At 39.5% G+C, this 18,354-nt stretch overlaps 1 protein-coding gene across 1 annotated transcript; it reads left to right on the forward strand.

The window, feature by feature from the left end:
- Nucleotides 1-1,128: 1,128 nt before the first annotated feature.
- LOC123510706 (ubiquitin-conjugating enzyme E2 Q2-like) lies at nucleotides 1,129-17,802 on the forward strand. Its single transcript, XM_045266041.1, has 9 exons — nucleotides 1,129-1,447; nucleotides 6,740-6,844; nucleotides 7,520-7,654; nucleotides 9,047-9,311; nucleotides 9,635-9,786; nucleotides 10,200-10,307; nucleotides 11,545-11,670; nucleotides 12,830-12,896; nucleotides 13,663-17,802. Exons 1-9 carry the CDS (start codon nucleotides 1,286-1,288, stop codon nucleotides 13,692-13,694), a joined length of 1,152 nt encoding a protein of 383 aa, XP_045121976.1. The 5' UTR covers nucleotides 1,129-1,285; the 3' UTR covers nucleotides 13,695-17,802.
- The last annotated feature ends 552 nt before the right edge of the window (nucleotides 17,803-18,354 follow it).

Genomic DNA, 18,354 nt, shown 5'->3' on the forward strand with positions numbered 1-18,354 from the left:
CCACAAGGGAATTTAAATCGTCCGCTGCCACACTAGCGCCATCTCTTGAGTATTAGTTCAGAGAAATGACCATTTAACTCAACCATAACATTACACTCTGCCATGTTTCGTTATATTTCGCCCGCTGCATCACATATCATACATTTGCATTATTCTATATCCGCAACTAACATCAACCTAACACAGGAAAGAACTAATCTAATAATTTTACGTTTTTGTGTGGAGTTACACACTTAATTTTGACAGTTTCAATGTAACGATAAGAGTATTGATATCATGAATTGTGAAAGGTGAACGAAAACATTTGGAAATTCTCGAGCCCTTGCAATGTAGTTTTACCAGATTGGGCGAGAAATCTCTAGGCTTCAGATAAATTTCCAGGATACTTTTTTTTTTTTTTTTTCCGATCAATTTCAGCCTCCACTCGCTCGACAGTATTTCCTTTCCTACACACACGCATTCATTATTTTACTCCCATTGTAGAAACATTTAAATCACGGAAAATTATCATTGAATTTAGTACATATATTCTTATTTTTTCCTTCCATGTATGTTTTGCGGCTAATAAAAACATTAACTGCTCTATTTTTTTTATTTATTTATTTATTTCCTTAAGTATTTTATGAGATGGTTCTTGGTTTTAATGTTAAGAGAGAGAGAGAGAGAGAGAGAGAGAGAGAGAGAGAGAGAGAGAGAGAGAGAGAGAGAGAGAACCCATAGAATATAACAAATAACAATGTATATAAAATAACAGATAAATAAAGCCAAATACAAGATGAAGGAATTAAGAAAAGAAAAAAAAAAAAAAAAGGATTGGAAATATTTATAACAAAACAAAACTTACTGAACAAAAACACATGCAACGTAATGACAGAAAAACAATATAAAGTACAATATAGATTTAGTGCATAATAAATTAGATATAGAAAGAACTAGGAGGAGGAGGAGGAGGAGGAGGAGGAGGAAACAAAATAGTAAATTGAGATGATAACTAAAATTGAAAAGAGGAGAAAAAAAAATTAAGAAATAAGAGATGGATATGATGAAGTAAGGAATAAGTTTGACATATAATAAAGGCGACAGGATGGAGAGGAGCGGGGCGGCAGAGGTAGACTGTGGGCGGCCTTGGCAACACTGACCGCCGGCGCCATTTTACTGAGGGAGAGGAGAAGAGTGGCAGGAGCAGCTGTCATTTTCCACAGTTTCTCCTTTCCTACGCCACTTGGGGAGACGCTGCTGGTGTGGGACAGTGCATGACGCAGCGGGGCACACAGGGACACGAGGAATGGCGTGCCTGAACACCTTAAAGCAGGAAATAAGGGTATTGGAGAGCGCATTTCCCAAGACGGACCAGCTCTTCCAAGTTGTGTCTGCCAGTGTAGACGAGCTCACCTGTCGATTTATTTCCAAGACGGGCAAGAAATATGACATCCACGCCAACATCACGGTGAGTATGGGCGTGTGGCGAGCTGCTGTGGGCGTGGGAGGCTGGGCGTGGCGCGGCCGTGGGCGTGAAGAAGGAAAAAGAGAACAACCCATTGCTTTTGTTTATAGACAAGGACACCCCCACCCCTCCCTCCCCCTCTCCCTCTCTCCCATCCCTTCCTCTCCCCTACCACTGCCTCTCCCTGTCTTCCCTACGTCCCTTTCATATATTTCTAGTCCCATCTTCACTGTAGGCCTATGTTAAGCGTGTAAATAGGCTCAAAATACGAGAAACTTACAATTACGTCTAACTTTTTTTTATTTTTTTTTCTTTTAGTTGATTTTTTTCATTATTTTCCTCTCATTATCTTGTCCCTCTGTGGTATAGCTTGTTTTCCCTACGTGCCTAGGCCTAATGGAGCTTATAAATGGTGAAATGCGCAAATGATATCCATTTCATTTTATCTACGTATTAACTAAACTATTTAAACTTCTCCCCTGCGTACCCTTCCCTGCCAAACCCCCCTGTCATACCCTGCCAGTCTGTGCTAATTCCGAGATATAGGTCAGTGATACGCTAGTTTGACATGACACGGTGCGTTTTTTGAGGCCTCCATATTGTGTTCACCCTGTCTCCGCCCTGCCACCCTGTTTCACTCCGTTTTGCCCTGTTTTTATTACCCCGCCTGGCCATCAAAACCCTGCTCTGTCATAATTGTTGTTTGCAGAGTGAGTGAAATGTAATGAGATGATGCGTAGGATGAAATGTATTGAAAAAATCCTTATTTATTTTGACATGTAACGTATACGAGTACTGCATCACGTGTTTTGTTTACTGTGTGTGTATGTTTGATTCACCTCGGTCGTCTGCTGGTCACCCAGCCAGTCTTTCCCATTACGGAGCGAGCTCAGAGCTCATAGACCGATCTTCGGGTAGGAATGAGACCACAAAGCACTCCACACCGGGAAAGCGAGGCCACAACCACTCCAGTTACATCCCGTTCCTATTTAATGCTAGGTGAACACACCCCACACATTAAGAGGCTTGCCTCTTTGTGTGTGTGTGTGTGTGTGTGTGTGTGTGTGTGTGTGTGTGTGTGTGTGTGTGAGAGAGTACAAATATTTATCACTAATGTCACTGAACAAAGTCTCTCTCTCTCTCTCTCTCTCTCTCTCTCTCTCTCTCTCTCTCTCTCTCTCTCTCTCTCTCTCTCTCTCGGTGAATTAGTTTTATTATTATTATTATTATTATTAAGTTTTGTTTATTTTTTATTATTTTTGTATTTATTTATTTATTTATTTATGTATTTATTAAAGATTCCCATAATTTGATATTCTTTTTTTTCCAACTTTCTGAACACAGCTGTGTGTGTGTGTGTGTGTGTGTGTGTGTGTGTGTGTGTGTGTGTGTGTGTGTGTGTGTGTGGTTTGGTTATCTTGGTGACAAACCTTCATTATTATGGTAGCTTATGTTATCACCATTATTGCCATCCTTTAAACACTATTATCATTGTTATTATCATTATCGCCTCTTTCTCATTCTACATTGTTCTCTTCGCTGCTTACTCATCATTTTCATTAATTTATTCATTATTCAGGTGAAACAAAGCTTACTCACCTATCACTCATACATTTATTTAATTAACATGCATTTTTATTCACCGTTTGAAAAGATGCATTGTTTTTCCTCTAAAAAGTCTAAAGTACTCATCATTTCCATCTATTTACCCATCATGTGGTTGAGACAAAGATTATTCACCTCTCACTCATACATTTCTTTGATGAATGTCCATTTTTTATTCTCTGTTTCAAAAAATGTATTATGTTTCCTGTAAGTTACCTATCATTCCATCCACTTATTCAATATATAGGTGAAGCAAAGATTATTCGCCTTTCATGCATATACTTGTATCATTAACATTCATATGTATTCACTATTTCAAAAGATGTATTGTGAAACCTCTAAGTTACTCATCATTTTCATCCATTTATTCATTATACACATTGACACACATGTATAAGTAGTATTCAGCCATAGTCGCCTTTTTTTTTTTTTCATTTGTTTATTTATTTATTTATTTATTTATTTATTTATTTATTTATTTATTTATTTATGCAAGAGGGAAGACTGCCTTGAAGGTGTATTACTAAAGGAGGGATGAGAAAAATAGATCATCACCCATTCTCTCTATCTTTTCATCTATTAATCCATTACACACACACACACACACACACACACACACACACACACACACACACACACACACACACACACATATTCTCAGACTCTTATGTGCTTTGCCTTCGCTGTTTCATAAGTCTTTATTTAAATTGACACAAGTTCTTAAGGTGTTTTTTTATGGTTGTAGAGGCAGAGTGACAAGAGTTCAACATTATTACCTGGGGAAACACTCTTGAAAATCCTGCCAGTCATCTTAGTGGTCCTTGAAAATAGTAATGGTTTTTAAGAGTGTATTTATGGTTCTAGAGGTAGAGTGACAAGATTTCTACATTATTATCTGGAGAAATACTCTTAAAATCCCACTAGTCATTTTTGTGGCCCTTGAGAATAGTCATGGTGAGAGAGAAGAGTGTTTTTTTAAGAGTGTATTTATGGTTATAGAGGCAGAGTGACAAGATTTCAACATTATTACCTGAAGAAACACACTTGAAAATCATGCAAGTCATCTATGTGGCCTTTGAAAATAGTCATGGTGAGAGAAGAGCATTTTTAAGAGTGCATTTATGGTTCTAAAGGTAGAATGACAAAATTTCAACATTATTAACTAGGGGAACTCTCTTGAAAACCATGCTAATCATCTCTGTGTCCATTGAAAATAGTTGTGGTGAAAGAAGACCGTTTTTTAAGGTGTTTTTTAGAGTTCCAGAGGCTGAGTGACAAGATTTCAGCATTATTACCAGAAACACACTAGAAAACCCTGCTAGTTGTCTCTGTGGCCCTTGAAAACAGGCATGGTGAGAGATCAAAGGGAGAATAAGGGCCATAGTCATTGTTAATATTATTCCCAGTCGCTTCTTGGTGTATTATTCAAGGAAGGATGAGAATAACTCTAGAGAGAGATGAATATAAACAGGATGCATGACTGGAGGCTTAGACTGACTCATTACAGGGTAGGATGGCTTGTGTATGCTTGGAAAAGAAGTGTTTATTGTAGGGATAATGTGTGTGTGTGTGTGTGTGTATGTGTCTTTGTGTTTGTGTGTGTATAATTCACCACCGCCACGGTCGTCTGTTGGTTACCCAGCCAGTCTTCCCCATTATGGAGGGAGTTCAGAGCTCAAAGACCAATCTTCGGGTAGGACTGAGACCACAACGCACTCCACACACTGGGAAAGTGAGGCCACACCCCTCGAGTTACATCCCGTACATATTTACTGCTAGGTGAACACACCCCACACATTAAGAGGCTTGCCCATTTGCCTCGCCACCTCCGGGTCTCGAACCCGGACCCTCTTGAGTGTGTGTGTGTGTGTGTGTGTGTGTGTGTGTGTGTGTGTGTGTGTGTGTGTGTGTGTGTGTGTGACTTGCTGTGCCTTATAAACAGAAAACATAAATAAATTAGTTTGTATATATGTGTTTGACAAATTTCTTTAAGTATATGTAATAAGAATTCTTATTTTTCTAACCACCACTATTTACAAAGGTCACAGTGATGAATATATGCATTCCCAAGACAGTTCCCCTAATAATGTAGAAATCATGTTAATTTCACACTGGAATTTAGAATCATCCTTGGAAACATGTGGAACTTCAACTAGAGCCTTTTGAGGTGGAGGTGTGAAGCAGAAGAATTGTAAGAGTATAGGTCCTTATCCAGAAATGCATTGCTCTCTGACCACAGCTGTTTTCCAAGACTACATAGATGATTAGCAAGGTTTTCAAGAGTGTTTTTCCAGTTAATAATATGGAAATCTTGTTAATCTGCATCTAGGACCATAAAAACATCCTTGAAAATGCTCTGTTCTCTCACAATAAACTTTTTACAAGGCTACAGTGATAATTATCAGAGTGTTCAAGAGTGTTTCTCCAGTTAGTAATGTAGAAATTTTGTCAGTCTGCCTCTAGAACCATAAAAACTACCTTGAAAATGTTGTTATCTCAGTATGACTGTTTTCTAAGGCTACAGAGATGATTAGCAAAGCAAGGTTTTCAAGAGTGTTTCTCCAGTTAATAATATGTTAATCTGCTTCTAGGACCATAAAAACATCCTTCAAAATGCTGTTCTCTCACCACAAACTGTTTTCCAAGGCTACATAGATGATTAGCAGAGTTTTCAAGAGTTTTCTCCAGTTAATGTAGAAATATTGTCATTCTACCTCTAGAACCATAAAAACGCCCTTGAAAATGCTATGTTCTTTCACTGTGACCATTTTCCAAGGCCATAGAGATGATTAGCAAGGTTTTCAAGAGTGTTTCTCCAGTTAATAATATGAAAATCTTGTCACTGTCTTTAAAATCATAAAAACACCATTGAAAATAATTTGTTCTCTCATCACAATTGTTTTCCAAGACTACAGAGATGATTAGCACAGTTTTTAAGAGTGTTTTTCCAGTTAGTAATGTAGAAATATTGTCACTCTGCCTCTAGAACCATAAAAAACACCTTAAGAAACTCGTGTAAATTTAAATAAACCCTTTTCAAATAGCAGAGGTGAAGCACAGAAGAGTTTGAGATTATGAGCCAGAGAGAGAGAGATACAAAAATATGCTGACTGAAACCGAGAGAGAGAGAGAGAGAGAGAGTCAGATAGACATACACACACTCAGATAAATAAAATATAACTGAAACAAAGATACACAGAGAGAGAAAAGAGAGATAAAACAAAAGTGAGTTACAGAGAAAGACAGACCAGAGATATTAATGTAAAAGTATTTCTTTGTACTAATCTATCTGTTTGTTTATCCATGTCATATTCTTCTCTCAGGATGTGTCATTATGTGTGTGTGTGTGTGTGTGTGTGTGTGTGTGTGTGTGTGTGTGTGTGTGTGTGTGTGTTTGCAAGTGACGTAATAAACAGAAAAATGAGTTAGAGAGAAAGAGTGTGTGTATTTTTTTGTACTAATCCATCTATTTATTTATTTGTCATGTGTTTGGTAATACTGAATGTGTGTGTGTGTGTGTGTGTGTGTGTGTGTGTTTGCAGGTGAAAATAGTAAAAATATTGAGTTGAGAGAAAGATAGACCAAAGATATTAATGTTTGCATGTATTTATTTAATTTAATCCATCTATTTATCTATATATGTGTTTGGCAATACTAAATGTGTACGTGTGTGTGTTTGTGTGTTTGCAGGAGACGTACCCTCATTCCCCTCCTGTCTGGTTTGCTGAGACAGAGGACACCAATGTTACCAATGCCATCGAGAGACTTAGCAACACTGTCGGAAAAGATAATCATGTGAGTAATGCTGCTCTTGTTGTTGTTGTTGTTATTATTGTTCTTGTTATTATTGTTGTTGTTGTTCTTGTTATTGAAGAAGAGAAAGAGGAAAATTTATTATTGTTCTTCTTATTATTATTGTTGTTAATGCTGCTGTTATTGTTGTTGTTATTATTGTGCTGGTTATTGTTGTTGTTATTGAAGAGGAGAAAGGAAAAATTATTAGTGTTCTTGTTTTTTTTGTTTTTATTTATTTATTTATTTTTTATTTATTTATTTATTTTTTTTTTTTGTGATGAGATCAATCATAAGTAATGTGTCTTTTGGTTACTCATCTTCCTTTTCTTCTTCTTCTTCTTCTTCTTCTTCTTCTTCTTCTTCTTCTTCTTCTTCTTCTTCTTCTTCTTCTCCTCCTCCTCCTCCTCCTCCTCCTCCTCCTCCTCCTCCTCCTCCTCCTCCTCCTCCTCCTCCTCCTCCTCCTCCTCTTCTTCTTCTCTTTTTTTCTTCTTTTCTTCTTCTTGTTTTCATTATTTTTTTTCTTTTTCTTTTACTTTTTTTCCCCTCATTTTTCCTCCTCCTCCTTCTCCTCCTCCTCCTCCATTTTTACCACTTCCTCATCCTCTTCCTCACCCCCTTTGTCCAACCTCACCACCACCACCACCACCACCACTGACCCAGCATTGGCTCCCTCAGGTACTACAACAGGTGAAGCTGCTGCTAAGGGAACTGACCACAGCGTTTAGCATGGAGGAGCCACCCGACCTGGAGGACAGACTGGACCTTGTTTCCGTTCCGCAGGTCATCAACGGACACGATGTAACTGACCATGTGAGTGTTCTGGTGTCTATGGGTCATGGTGTCTATTGATTTTGTGGTTTCTGATTGTTTTTAAGGGTTTTGGGAGTGTTTTTAAAGGGTTTGGATTGTTTTGTGGTTTCTGAGTGTTTTTGAAGGATTTTGATTGTTTATGTGGTTTATGATTGTTTTTAAAGAGTTTTGGGAGTGTTTTTAAAGGATTTGGATTGTTTTTTTGTGGTTTATGATTTTTATTAATAGGTTTTGGGAGTGTTTTGAAGGGTTTTTATTGTTTTTTTAAGGTTTTTGGGAGTGTTTTTAAAGGGTTTTAATGTTTTGTGGTTTCTGATTGGTTGTAAAGGATTTTTGGGAGTGTTTTTAAAGGGTTTTGATTGTTGTTAAGGGTTTCTGATTGTTTTAAAGGGTTTTGAGTGTTTTAATGGGTTTTGATTGTTTAAATGATTTTGATTGTTTTTTAAGGGTTTTTGGTTGTTTTTAAGGGTTATGATTGTTTTTTTTATTTATTTATTTATTTATTTTGTGTGTGTATTTGGTGTCTTGTTTTGTGGTTTTGGAATGTTCATATATAGTTTTTTTTTTTTTATATGTTTTTAAAGGATTTTGATTGTTTTAAAGGGTTTTTGATTGTTTTAAAGGGTTTTGATTGTTTTAAAGGCTTTGTGATTGTTTTAAAGGATCTTTATTGTTTTAAAGTTTTTGTTTTGTTTTTAAGTGTTTTGGAGTATTCTGGTGTCTATTGTTTTGTGACGTCTGTTGTTTTGTCATTTTGGATTGTTTATAAAGGGTTTTGGAGTATTGTGGCTTCTACTGGTTGTCGCATATTGTTTTGTGGTTTCAGATTGTTTTTAAAATGTTTTGAATTGTTTTTTTAAAGGATTTTGGAGTATTCTGGGTTGTATTGGTTGTATCTTTCATTACTTTGGGGTTTTGGATTGTTTTTAAATCATCTTGGAATATTTTTGTGGGTTTCAGGATGTGAAATGGTGATGCATTTGCTTATATTGGCTTGAAGTAACAGACCATGTGAGTGTTCTGGTGTTGAGTTGTCGTTTTTTTTTTTTTTTTTTTTTTTTTCTCCCAGATTGTTTTTAACCACCTCAGTATCAAGATGCATTTTCATATTCATTCTTCTTACTATTTGGTGATTTTATACAGCTTCAAAGACTCATATGAGGGATTAAGATAGTGGAGACTTTGGCCATTAATCTTCTGACCTCCATAGATCCTTCCTGATGTCAATAAAATGGTCTAATTGTGTACAAATCTAAGATAATAATGTTTCCCAGTACTGAAGGGGTTAAGCAACTAAGTGGGCATTTTTTTTCTGCATTATGTTCATGTTTTCTCCTCCTACATAAAAATAAATAAATAAGTAAATAAAAACTTCACCTCTCCCGTTGCCAGCATGAAGAGTACGAGGATTCAGAGATGGAGGAGGAGGAGGAGGACATGGAGGAGGACATTCACCTGGAGATGGAAGACAACACGTCCTCCCACGCAGCCCAGAAGGATGAGGACATCCACCCGAGCCACATGGCCACCCTAGACCGCCTCAAGGCCAACCAGCGGCAGGACTACCTTCGCGGCTCCATCTCAGGCTCTGTGCAGGCCACCGACCGACTCATGAAGGAGCTCAGGGACATCTACCGCTCAGACAGCTTCAAAAAGGGTGCGTTCAGTTCTATATAGGGACATTTAACACTCAAAAAGCTTCAAAAGGGTGTGTTAAGGGATTTACAGGGACATCTACTGATCAGACAGCTTCAAAAAGGGGTGTTTAATTGTATATAGGGACATTTAACACTCACAAAGCTTCAATAGGGTGTACCATTCTGACACCTTCAAAAAAGGGTGTGTTGAGTCAGTTAGAGGGACATTTTAACATAATAAAGGGTGAAGGAACATATTCACACACACACACACACACACACACACACACACACACACACACACACACACACACCAGTACTAACGCTCCACACTGGTTGGCAGGCGTGTACAGCGTGGAATTAGTGAATGACAGTCTGTACGAGTGGAACGTGAAACTGCTCATTGTGGACTCAGACTCTCCGCTCCACAATGACATGGTCCAGCTGAAGGAGAGAGAGGGAATGGACCATATCCTCTTTAACTTCCACTTTAAGGTACCTCAGCCACCTTTCAACAGTAGTAGTAGTGTTTATGTGTGTTGCTGTTGTCCTTCCAGCCTTTAATGTGTGGATCAAAGGCTTCGGTTTCTCTAATAGCCACTTCAAATCTTCATCTTCATCTTCTTTTTGAGTAGCAGTAGTAGTAGTTCTTCTTTTTTAGTAGTAGTAGTTGTTTTTGTTGTTGTTTTGCTGCTGTTGTTCACATTAACTAATTGTGTCTTTAACTAATAGTGTTTTTTTTAAGATCCTCACATTAACTAATAGTGGTTTTAAGAGCCTCACATTAAATAATAGTGGTTTTAAGAGCCTCACATTAACTAATAGTGGTTTTAAGAGCCTCACATTAACTAATATTGTTCTAAAGAGTCTGACGTCCTTGTATACTAAGAGTCTCCCTATTCCTGCAGGAGATGTACCCGTTTGAGCCTCCCTTTGTGCGTGTGGTGCAGCCGGTCATCAGTGGAGGCTACGTGCTGGTGGGCGGAGCTATTTGCATGGAGCTCCTCACTAAACAGGTCTGGTGACTGATGGAGTGTGGAGTGAGGGAGTGAGAGAGGGAGTAAGGAAGGTATTTTGGTGTTTGGACCGAAGGAGGGAGCATGATATGGAGTGTGGAGTGAAGAGAGGGAATAAGGAATGTACTGTGGTGTGCAAACTGAGGCAGGAAGAGTGATTGATGGAGTGAGAGGAGAGAGAGTGAGTTATGTGGAGTGAGGGAGTGAGAGAGATATAGTGGTATGTAGATTGAGGGTGGAGAATGACTGAAGGAATGTGGAGTGAAGGAAGGAGGAAGGAATATTGGATGAGGGAATTGATACTGTTATGTGGAGTACTGGAGTAAAGAAGGAGTAAGGATGAAATTGTGGTATGTGGGCTGAGAGAGGAAGAATGACATGGAGTGTGGAGTGAGAGAGGGAGTGGTAGAGATGTTATGTGGAGTGAGGGAGGGAGTAAGGAAAAAATTGTGGTGTCTGGGCTGAAGGAGGGAGAATGACAGATGAAGTGTGGAATGAGAGACGAAGTGATAGTTATGTTGAGTGCTTGGAATGATGGAGGGAGTACAGAAGGAATGAATAACAGAAATGGAGTGAAGAAACTTTTTTTTTTTTCCCATTATACATATCAAAGTGAAATATATAACTTATTTTCCCCTCTCTACACTCAAAAACCTTAATGTATGTATGTATGTATATGTGTATGAGGAATATCATTATCCACCTTAATTTTTCCTCAACTCCTTAATGCTATTAGTCTGTGAAATTTAAGGATTGTGTCACAGTGTAAACCAAAGATACAGTGTCAGAGTGTCAGGTTTAAACAGAGATACAGTGTTGTAGTTTTAAGCAAAGATACAGTGTCATTTTTAACCAGAGTAACATGTCATAGTAAGCCAAAGATACAATGACAGTGTAAACCATAACTACAGTGTCATAGTATCATAGTTTGAAGGAGACAGACAGACCCATGTTCAGAAATTATTTGCTCTTTCACCATCACTGCTTTCCAAAGGCCCCAGTTGAAGATACTTGTGCATTTGAAGAGTATTTTTATGGTTCTGGTGATAGATCGATAGGTTTTCTAGTTTATTAAAGGGAGGAACTGTCTTCAAAACCCAGCTAGTTGTCTCTGTGGCCTTGGAAAATTGTCGTAGTGAGAAGGGAAGTAATTTCTGAATACGGGGAACAGTGTGGTGGTTTTAAGCTGAGATAGTGTGGTAGTGTTGGCAATTTACATGTTGGTTTGTGTGTGCAGGGATGGAGCTCGGCCTACACTATTGAGGCGGTGATAATGCAGATCGCTGCTACTCTGGTGAAGGGCAAGGCTCGCATCCAATTTTCAGCCCAGAAGTCCGGCAAGATTAGTGGAAGCAGCAATCAGGTGGGTTGCTCTCTCTGGCTGTACATTATTACCACCGCTAACTTGCACCTTTCTTCACTGCTCTCCTGTATCTTTGTCCTATCTAGTTATTACACTTATGCTTCACCTCTTTTGCCTTTATTTTATCTAGGTCATATCCTTCGTTCCTCACCTTTATTTTTCTTATACTTTATTTTCACAGTGATTATTGGTTTGAGAAATGTACTAATTCCTCTGATTTGATATGATCCCTTATGAAATGTTGAGTAAAGGAACACTATTACTGTTTGTCCATCATTTTTCTTTCCGTCAGTCCCTTTGTCCATCTCTCTGTATGTGTCAAGTTTGCTGTAAGATACAATAGACACACTGATAACCCTTAATTAAGTGAAGTGAAATATTGACTAAAGGAATATAGTTGTCTGTCTGTCATTTTTCCTTCTTTCCATTAGTCTCCTTGTCAAGTTTGCCATAGTGTACAATAGGCACACTGCTAACCCATTAAGTTAAGCCAGGAGTGTAGCTGAGCCAAACACCATTGCATTGACGTGTGGCAGTCGTCATTCACACGTCTCCCTGCTACCCCTGCCAAGTGTCAAGCTGCTGGCACTCTCTAAACACCTTTCCTGCATTGTTACCACCTCCAGGTTTCTCCATCCACCCCCATGTCTGTTGTGATATACATGTTACATGCCCTATCACCTCAAACAGTGTCAGAGGTGCTGTGATGGGCTGTGGGTTAAGACTGTGCTGACACCCTTTCCACTGCACCTCTATTACTTTCCAAAGACTGTCATTGAAGTTCCACAGGATTTCAAGGGTATTTTTTGCAGTTCTAGTGTCAGATTAACTAGTCTGAGGTGCTGTGTTGGGCTCTGGTTTAAGACTGTACTGAAACTATTACCTCTGCACCTCTACTATTCTCCAGATGTTGTAGCTGAAGTTTCACAGGTTTTCAAGGGTCTTTTTGCTGTTCTAGTGTCAAATTAACTAGTTTATTTATATTATCAACAAGGGAAACACTCTTGAGAACCTGATTAACTGTCCCTGTTGGTTTGGAAAGTCATAATGAGGGTAAGACATTTGTGAACACAGACCTGAATCTCCCTTGCCCTGCTGCCTCTGGGACTGTATGGGGTGGTGTGTGGGGCTGTGTGTAATGGTGAAGGTCTTGTTGCAGGGACAGTACAGCTTGGCCAGGGCACAGCAGTCCTTCAAGTCACTCGTACAGATTCATGAGAAGAATGGTGAGTGTGTTCTTGTGTTGGTTAGGTGTGTGTGTGTGTGTGTTTAGGAGAATGATGTGGTGTGTTTATGAGAATGATAATGTGGTGTATGTCTGATAATATGATGTGTTTATGAGAGTGATATGTATATGTGTGTGATCTCATGTGTTCGTGCAAGAATAATATTTTTGTGTATAATGATAATTATGTCTTCTTTTTTTCCAGTATTGTTTTTGTGTCTTTGTCATTTCTCTCTTTTCCATTTATCTGTCTCTTTCACTTGCTCAGTCTGTCTCTGCCTTTACTATTATTAACTCAAATGGCTGAGGCAAAAAAATGAGGTGTATTCCTTGCAGGCTGGTTCATTGCCTCACCCTTACAGTCTGTCTCTCTCTATTATGTGTCTGTGTCTATGTTTCTGTCTGTGTCTTCTCTGACCAACCCCTTATAGTCTATATTTCTCTTTTCTGTCTGTCTATAGCTGTCTCTTTGTTTCTCTATGTTGCTGTCTCTCTCTCTCTCTCTCTCTCTCTCTCTCTCTCTCTCTCTCTCTCTCTCTCTCTCTCTCTCTCTCTCTCTCTCTCTCTCTCTCTCTCTCTCTCTCTCTCTCTCTCTCTCTCTCTCTCTCTCTCTCTCTCTCTCTGTGTGTGTGTGTGTGTGTGTGTGTGTGTGTGTGTGTGTGTGTGTGTGTGTGTGTGTGTGTGTTTCCCCTCTGGCCAGTTTGATATGTCTCTGCCTTAACTATGGTGACATGAAGCAGAAACTGAAGCTGTTGGTGTCCTTGCAGGCTGGTTCACTCCCCCCAAGGAGGACGGGTAAGGAGGTGCAGGGCTGGTCCTCGCCTCAGGCACCCCGCCCCCCCCTCACCCCATCTCCCCACGTCAGGCTGTTGTTGTCTGCTCTTCCACCACCACCAACTCCGACCCTTCTCGTCACCACCATCACCACCACCACCACCACCACCACCAGCGCCGCCATTTCATCCAGCTCGCCGTGACACACACACGCGTACACACACACACACAGACACACACATTCAGTAGGATTGGTGTGGAGGAGGAGGAGGAGGTGATAAACTGTTGATTGCACTCCATTATGTGTCTTGGCATGTTCTGTGTTTATGTTCTCTCACTTTTCATTTGTTATGTTGGTGTTCTGTTCTGCGGCATGGTCTGAGAGGCAGCGGCTTGTTCTGTTCTGTCACACACACACACAAACACACACACACACACACACACACACACACACACACACACACACACACACACACACACACACACACACACACACACACACACACACACACACACACACACACACACACACACACACACACACACACACACACACACACACACACACACACACACACACACTAGTTCTCCTCTTCCGGCCACACACATCACAGTTCACAGTTCCATAGTCTCTCCATTCCTGATCACCATTATTACTGTACCAGTTGTGCATATGTTTATCATCCACCACCACCACCACCACCACCACCACCACCACCTCCCCTGTCTCTCATTCTATATATGTATACATATATTTTTTTTGTGTGTGTGTTCTCTCAAATTTATTTATTTTATTTTTATTTTATTTATTTGTTTGTTTATTATTTTTTTATTTTTTTATTTTTATTTTTTATTCTTCTCCCTCACACACACACACACTCACACACTGACTATAGATTGTGAAGTCCTCGCACTGTGTATTTTCCTGCACCCCACCACCACTGTATCACCACCACCACCTCACCACCACCACCACCAGCCCCACCACCACCCGGAGTCTGATGGCAACATATAAGGAGAGCAGTATGCATTAACCATTGCCTCTTTGCCTTTCCAAGTGTGTAAGGTAACCAGTGTTGTGTGTGTGAGAGAGAGAGAGAGGGGAGGGGAGGGGACAAGAAGGACAGAGAAATACAAGAGAATGTTTATCAAAGCATGTAGGAAATCAACGTTTTGGTAAATTTCGGAGAGAAAAAGAACCAAAATGTGAGAGATGGAGATTGAATGGGTAAGAAAAAGAATTAAATATTTTGGTGATTTTAGGAGAGAAAGGCAACCAAAAATGTGAGTTGGAGAACGAATGGGTTAGAAAAATAGGGGAAGATTTTGAAGTGGAGGTGAAAGTTATGAGACTGTACAAATTTCCCTGGTATTTGTTTGAGAAGGGAGGAAAGAGGCTAATGTTTCCTGACTGCCATCTGACCAAACCATTCTTTTTTCATGGACAACTAATATTATTTCCTCTGGTTTCTGTGTTGTGTTTTTTTAGCTTTTTGTATCTCGCTGTCTACATCCATGCCAGACATTAAGACATTTCTTGGACATAGGATTGGACCATTGTATAAATCAGACTCTTCTATAGATCCTAGTGCTACTTCAACTTGCCACCATTGTTTTTTGTATCACACGGTATCTACATCCTGGCTTGACATTGTGATTTTTCTGATGTAAGATTGGACTCGTATAAATTGGACACATGTATAGATTCCATTGCTGATTTAATTGCTTCCACTGTTGCTTTTTTGTATCACTATTTATCTACATCTTTGCTGGACATGGTGACTTTTCTGACGTAAGATGTGTCTTGTTTAAATTGGAGACATAAACAAATTATCTTGGTAATTGAGTTGTTGCCTGTATTTCTTTATGCCACTCTGTTTCTACATTCGTGCTGGACATTGTGACATTCTGACATAAGATGGGACTTGGTATGTAAATTTTTAGTGCTGATTTAATTGTTGCCAGTCTCTTCATCACAGTCATCACCACAACCACCACTCATCATCATAATCATCATCACCATTCCTTATTTTCTCTTTCTAAGTAAGGGTTCTTGAGATGTGTAAAATGTTACTTGCGTCTCAGGTTGGCCGTGTAATCAAAATGTTTGTCTAGGCACAGCTCGCCGCTAAAACTACAACAACAACATTGACCATAGCAAGAAGTGTAGCAATCATGACAATTCTGAATGTATCTTAGTCTAGAAAACCCACAAAAACAACACAAAACTATGAAAATGACAAAAAAACACAAACAACAACAACAACAACAAGGACTTTGTGACAATGCTGACTGTATTTTGAAACTGAGAAAAAACATAGATTTTACAAAGAGAAACTGCAAAAAAATGCTTACACTGTAGAATTGAGAATAATCCATACAACAGCAACAGCAGCAAAAACCTTTAACTTTCATCTGACAAGTTCACAATGTCAAAAACTGAGTGTCATTCCAACCGTGACTCCAGTGTCAGGAGATACAGGCAAAAATATTCCATCACTAGTTTAATGCAAGTGGTTTTCACAAGTGGCTCTGTTTGGTCCCATTTCCGAGATGCATTCTGTCTTATTTTAACATGAAATAGAAACAGACAGACAATTGAGAGATAGAGTGAGAGGGAGAGAGAAAGAGAGATGAAACATACTTACTAGCTATATATATATCTGTTTTATGTTGTGTTTTGCCGCAAATAAAGATACAAAACATGAAACTGAAATGACTCCAGCATTTTTATTCAATGGTTCATGTCAAATACCACTGTTTTGGATTCACTGTCACCAAATACATTGCTCAGGAAAGGGCGAAGGAAGCTGTACATTCATTAACACGAGGATTAGCCAGTGCAGAATTCTTTCCCTTGATCTGCTTGCTGTTCTTGGGGTTCATCTGTACTCCACTTATGTTTCTTGACTAGTGTGTGGCTGTGGTGGCAGGAAGGGTGGCTGGCTCTTGGCTTGTGTGTGAGTGTGTGTGTGTGTGTGTGTGTGTGTGTGAGTGTGTGCGTGAAAATTGCAGCAGTAGTGATATTACGGAGTATTTTATTTTCGGTACGTTCTGTTAGTTTGGTGAACTTGAAGTGAATATTTGACGGTGATGCTGCCGGCGAGAGGCGACTGATTAGCGCTGCTTAGTGTGACACCCGTGACAGACCACTGAGAGAGAGAGAGAGCAAGCCCGCCGGTGCAACCCGAGCGAGGTGTTGACACGATGACACGACCCGACACTGCTGATGACCACTGGTGACCGCCCGCCCACCGGTCTGTCATCCGTGTTCTGCCGGTGAACTGACGACTGTGTCATTGCGAGGGACATTCCTGTGGATGGTAATTCAATGGCCTTTAAAGTGAGCTCCTGTGTACATAACTATAAATATATATATATAAATATACATACCTTTTAGGCATCATTTTTGTTGGGACTGTATAAACAAACTGATAATGATGATGATGATGATGATGATGGTCAAACAAGCCAGTGTCTGTCTACCCATGCCCTGTCATACTTGTCATCTATCTGCCCTGTTTTTTTTTATTTGTTAATCCTTCTGCATGAGGAATCGCAAGTACTAAAATGTTCGGGAGGCGACGGGATGAGGCGATACAACCCCCAACCTTCAACTGTGACACTGGGACACTATGACACCCACACCACACCTTTCACTGACTGACATTGACACTGGCTGGGAGGACGTCCTTATATGATATGCACACAACCACATCACCACACCACACATCAACTTAATGTCTGGAGTTGACTAAGAGACTATATAACAGCACACACACATGACCACCTGAGAGGGAGAGAGAAAGAGACAGTGACAGAAACAACAAACACCCCAACAATACACTACCATTCTTGACATACCTTGAATGACCTTTACTAACCTTGACACAGCCTGAGACAGCAAGACTCAAACCAAACACCACCCTGTACATAATAGAATGCCTTGTCCCTTGTCGCGCTCCCTTGTCCCAGAGACTCAAACACTCGTAACTTGTAAAACAGACTTAGCCACCGCAGCAGATCCACCCAACCCAACGCTGCTTGTGTGGCGGTGGCAGAGAGCAGTCCAGAGTGATTTAATATGAAGTGTATGAAAGTATTAAGATATGAATAAAAACTAAAGTGCTCATCATGGTTGTATTAATGCTTACCTTCCACCTGTGTTCCTGTCATGTTTGTATTATTAGTATTGCAGTGAAGTTCTTTATGATTGTATTAGTATTTCCATAACCCCTTGAGTACTGTGATGTGTTTTCATATTCAATTTGTGTACTATTTGGTGATTTTATGCAACTTCAGACACTTATGTGGAGATTAAAATAGTGAAGACTCTGGCCATTAATCTTCTGACCTCCTTAGACCCTTCCTGATATCAATAAAATGGTTTAATGGTACACAAATCTCATGGTGAAAATACTAAAGTAGGTTATTTCCTCCCCTTCCCTCATATCAACTAAGTTTATTATGACCTGTCTTCCCTAAATTCTCCTATTTCCCTCTGTTTCTCATGTTTCTCTCAAGTTCTGTTATTTTCCTTTCGGTTTACTGTTTCCCTCTGGTTCTCCTATTTTCCTATGATTCTCATTTTCTTTAGTTTTTCCTATTTATCTCTGGTTTTCCTGTTTTTCTCTGGTTCTCATATATTATTCTAGTTCTGCTTTCCTCTGGTTTATTATTTTCCT

This window comes from Portunus trituberculatus, chromosome 4 (genome assembly GCF_017591435.1).
Source record: "Portunus trituberculatus isolate SZX2019 chromosome 4, ASM1759143v1, whole genome shotgun sequence".
Classification (NCBI taxonomy): domain Eukaryota; kingdom Metazoa; phylum Arthropoda; class Malacostraca; order Decapoda; family Portunidae; genus Portunus; species Portunus trituberculatus.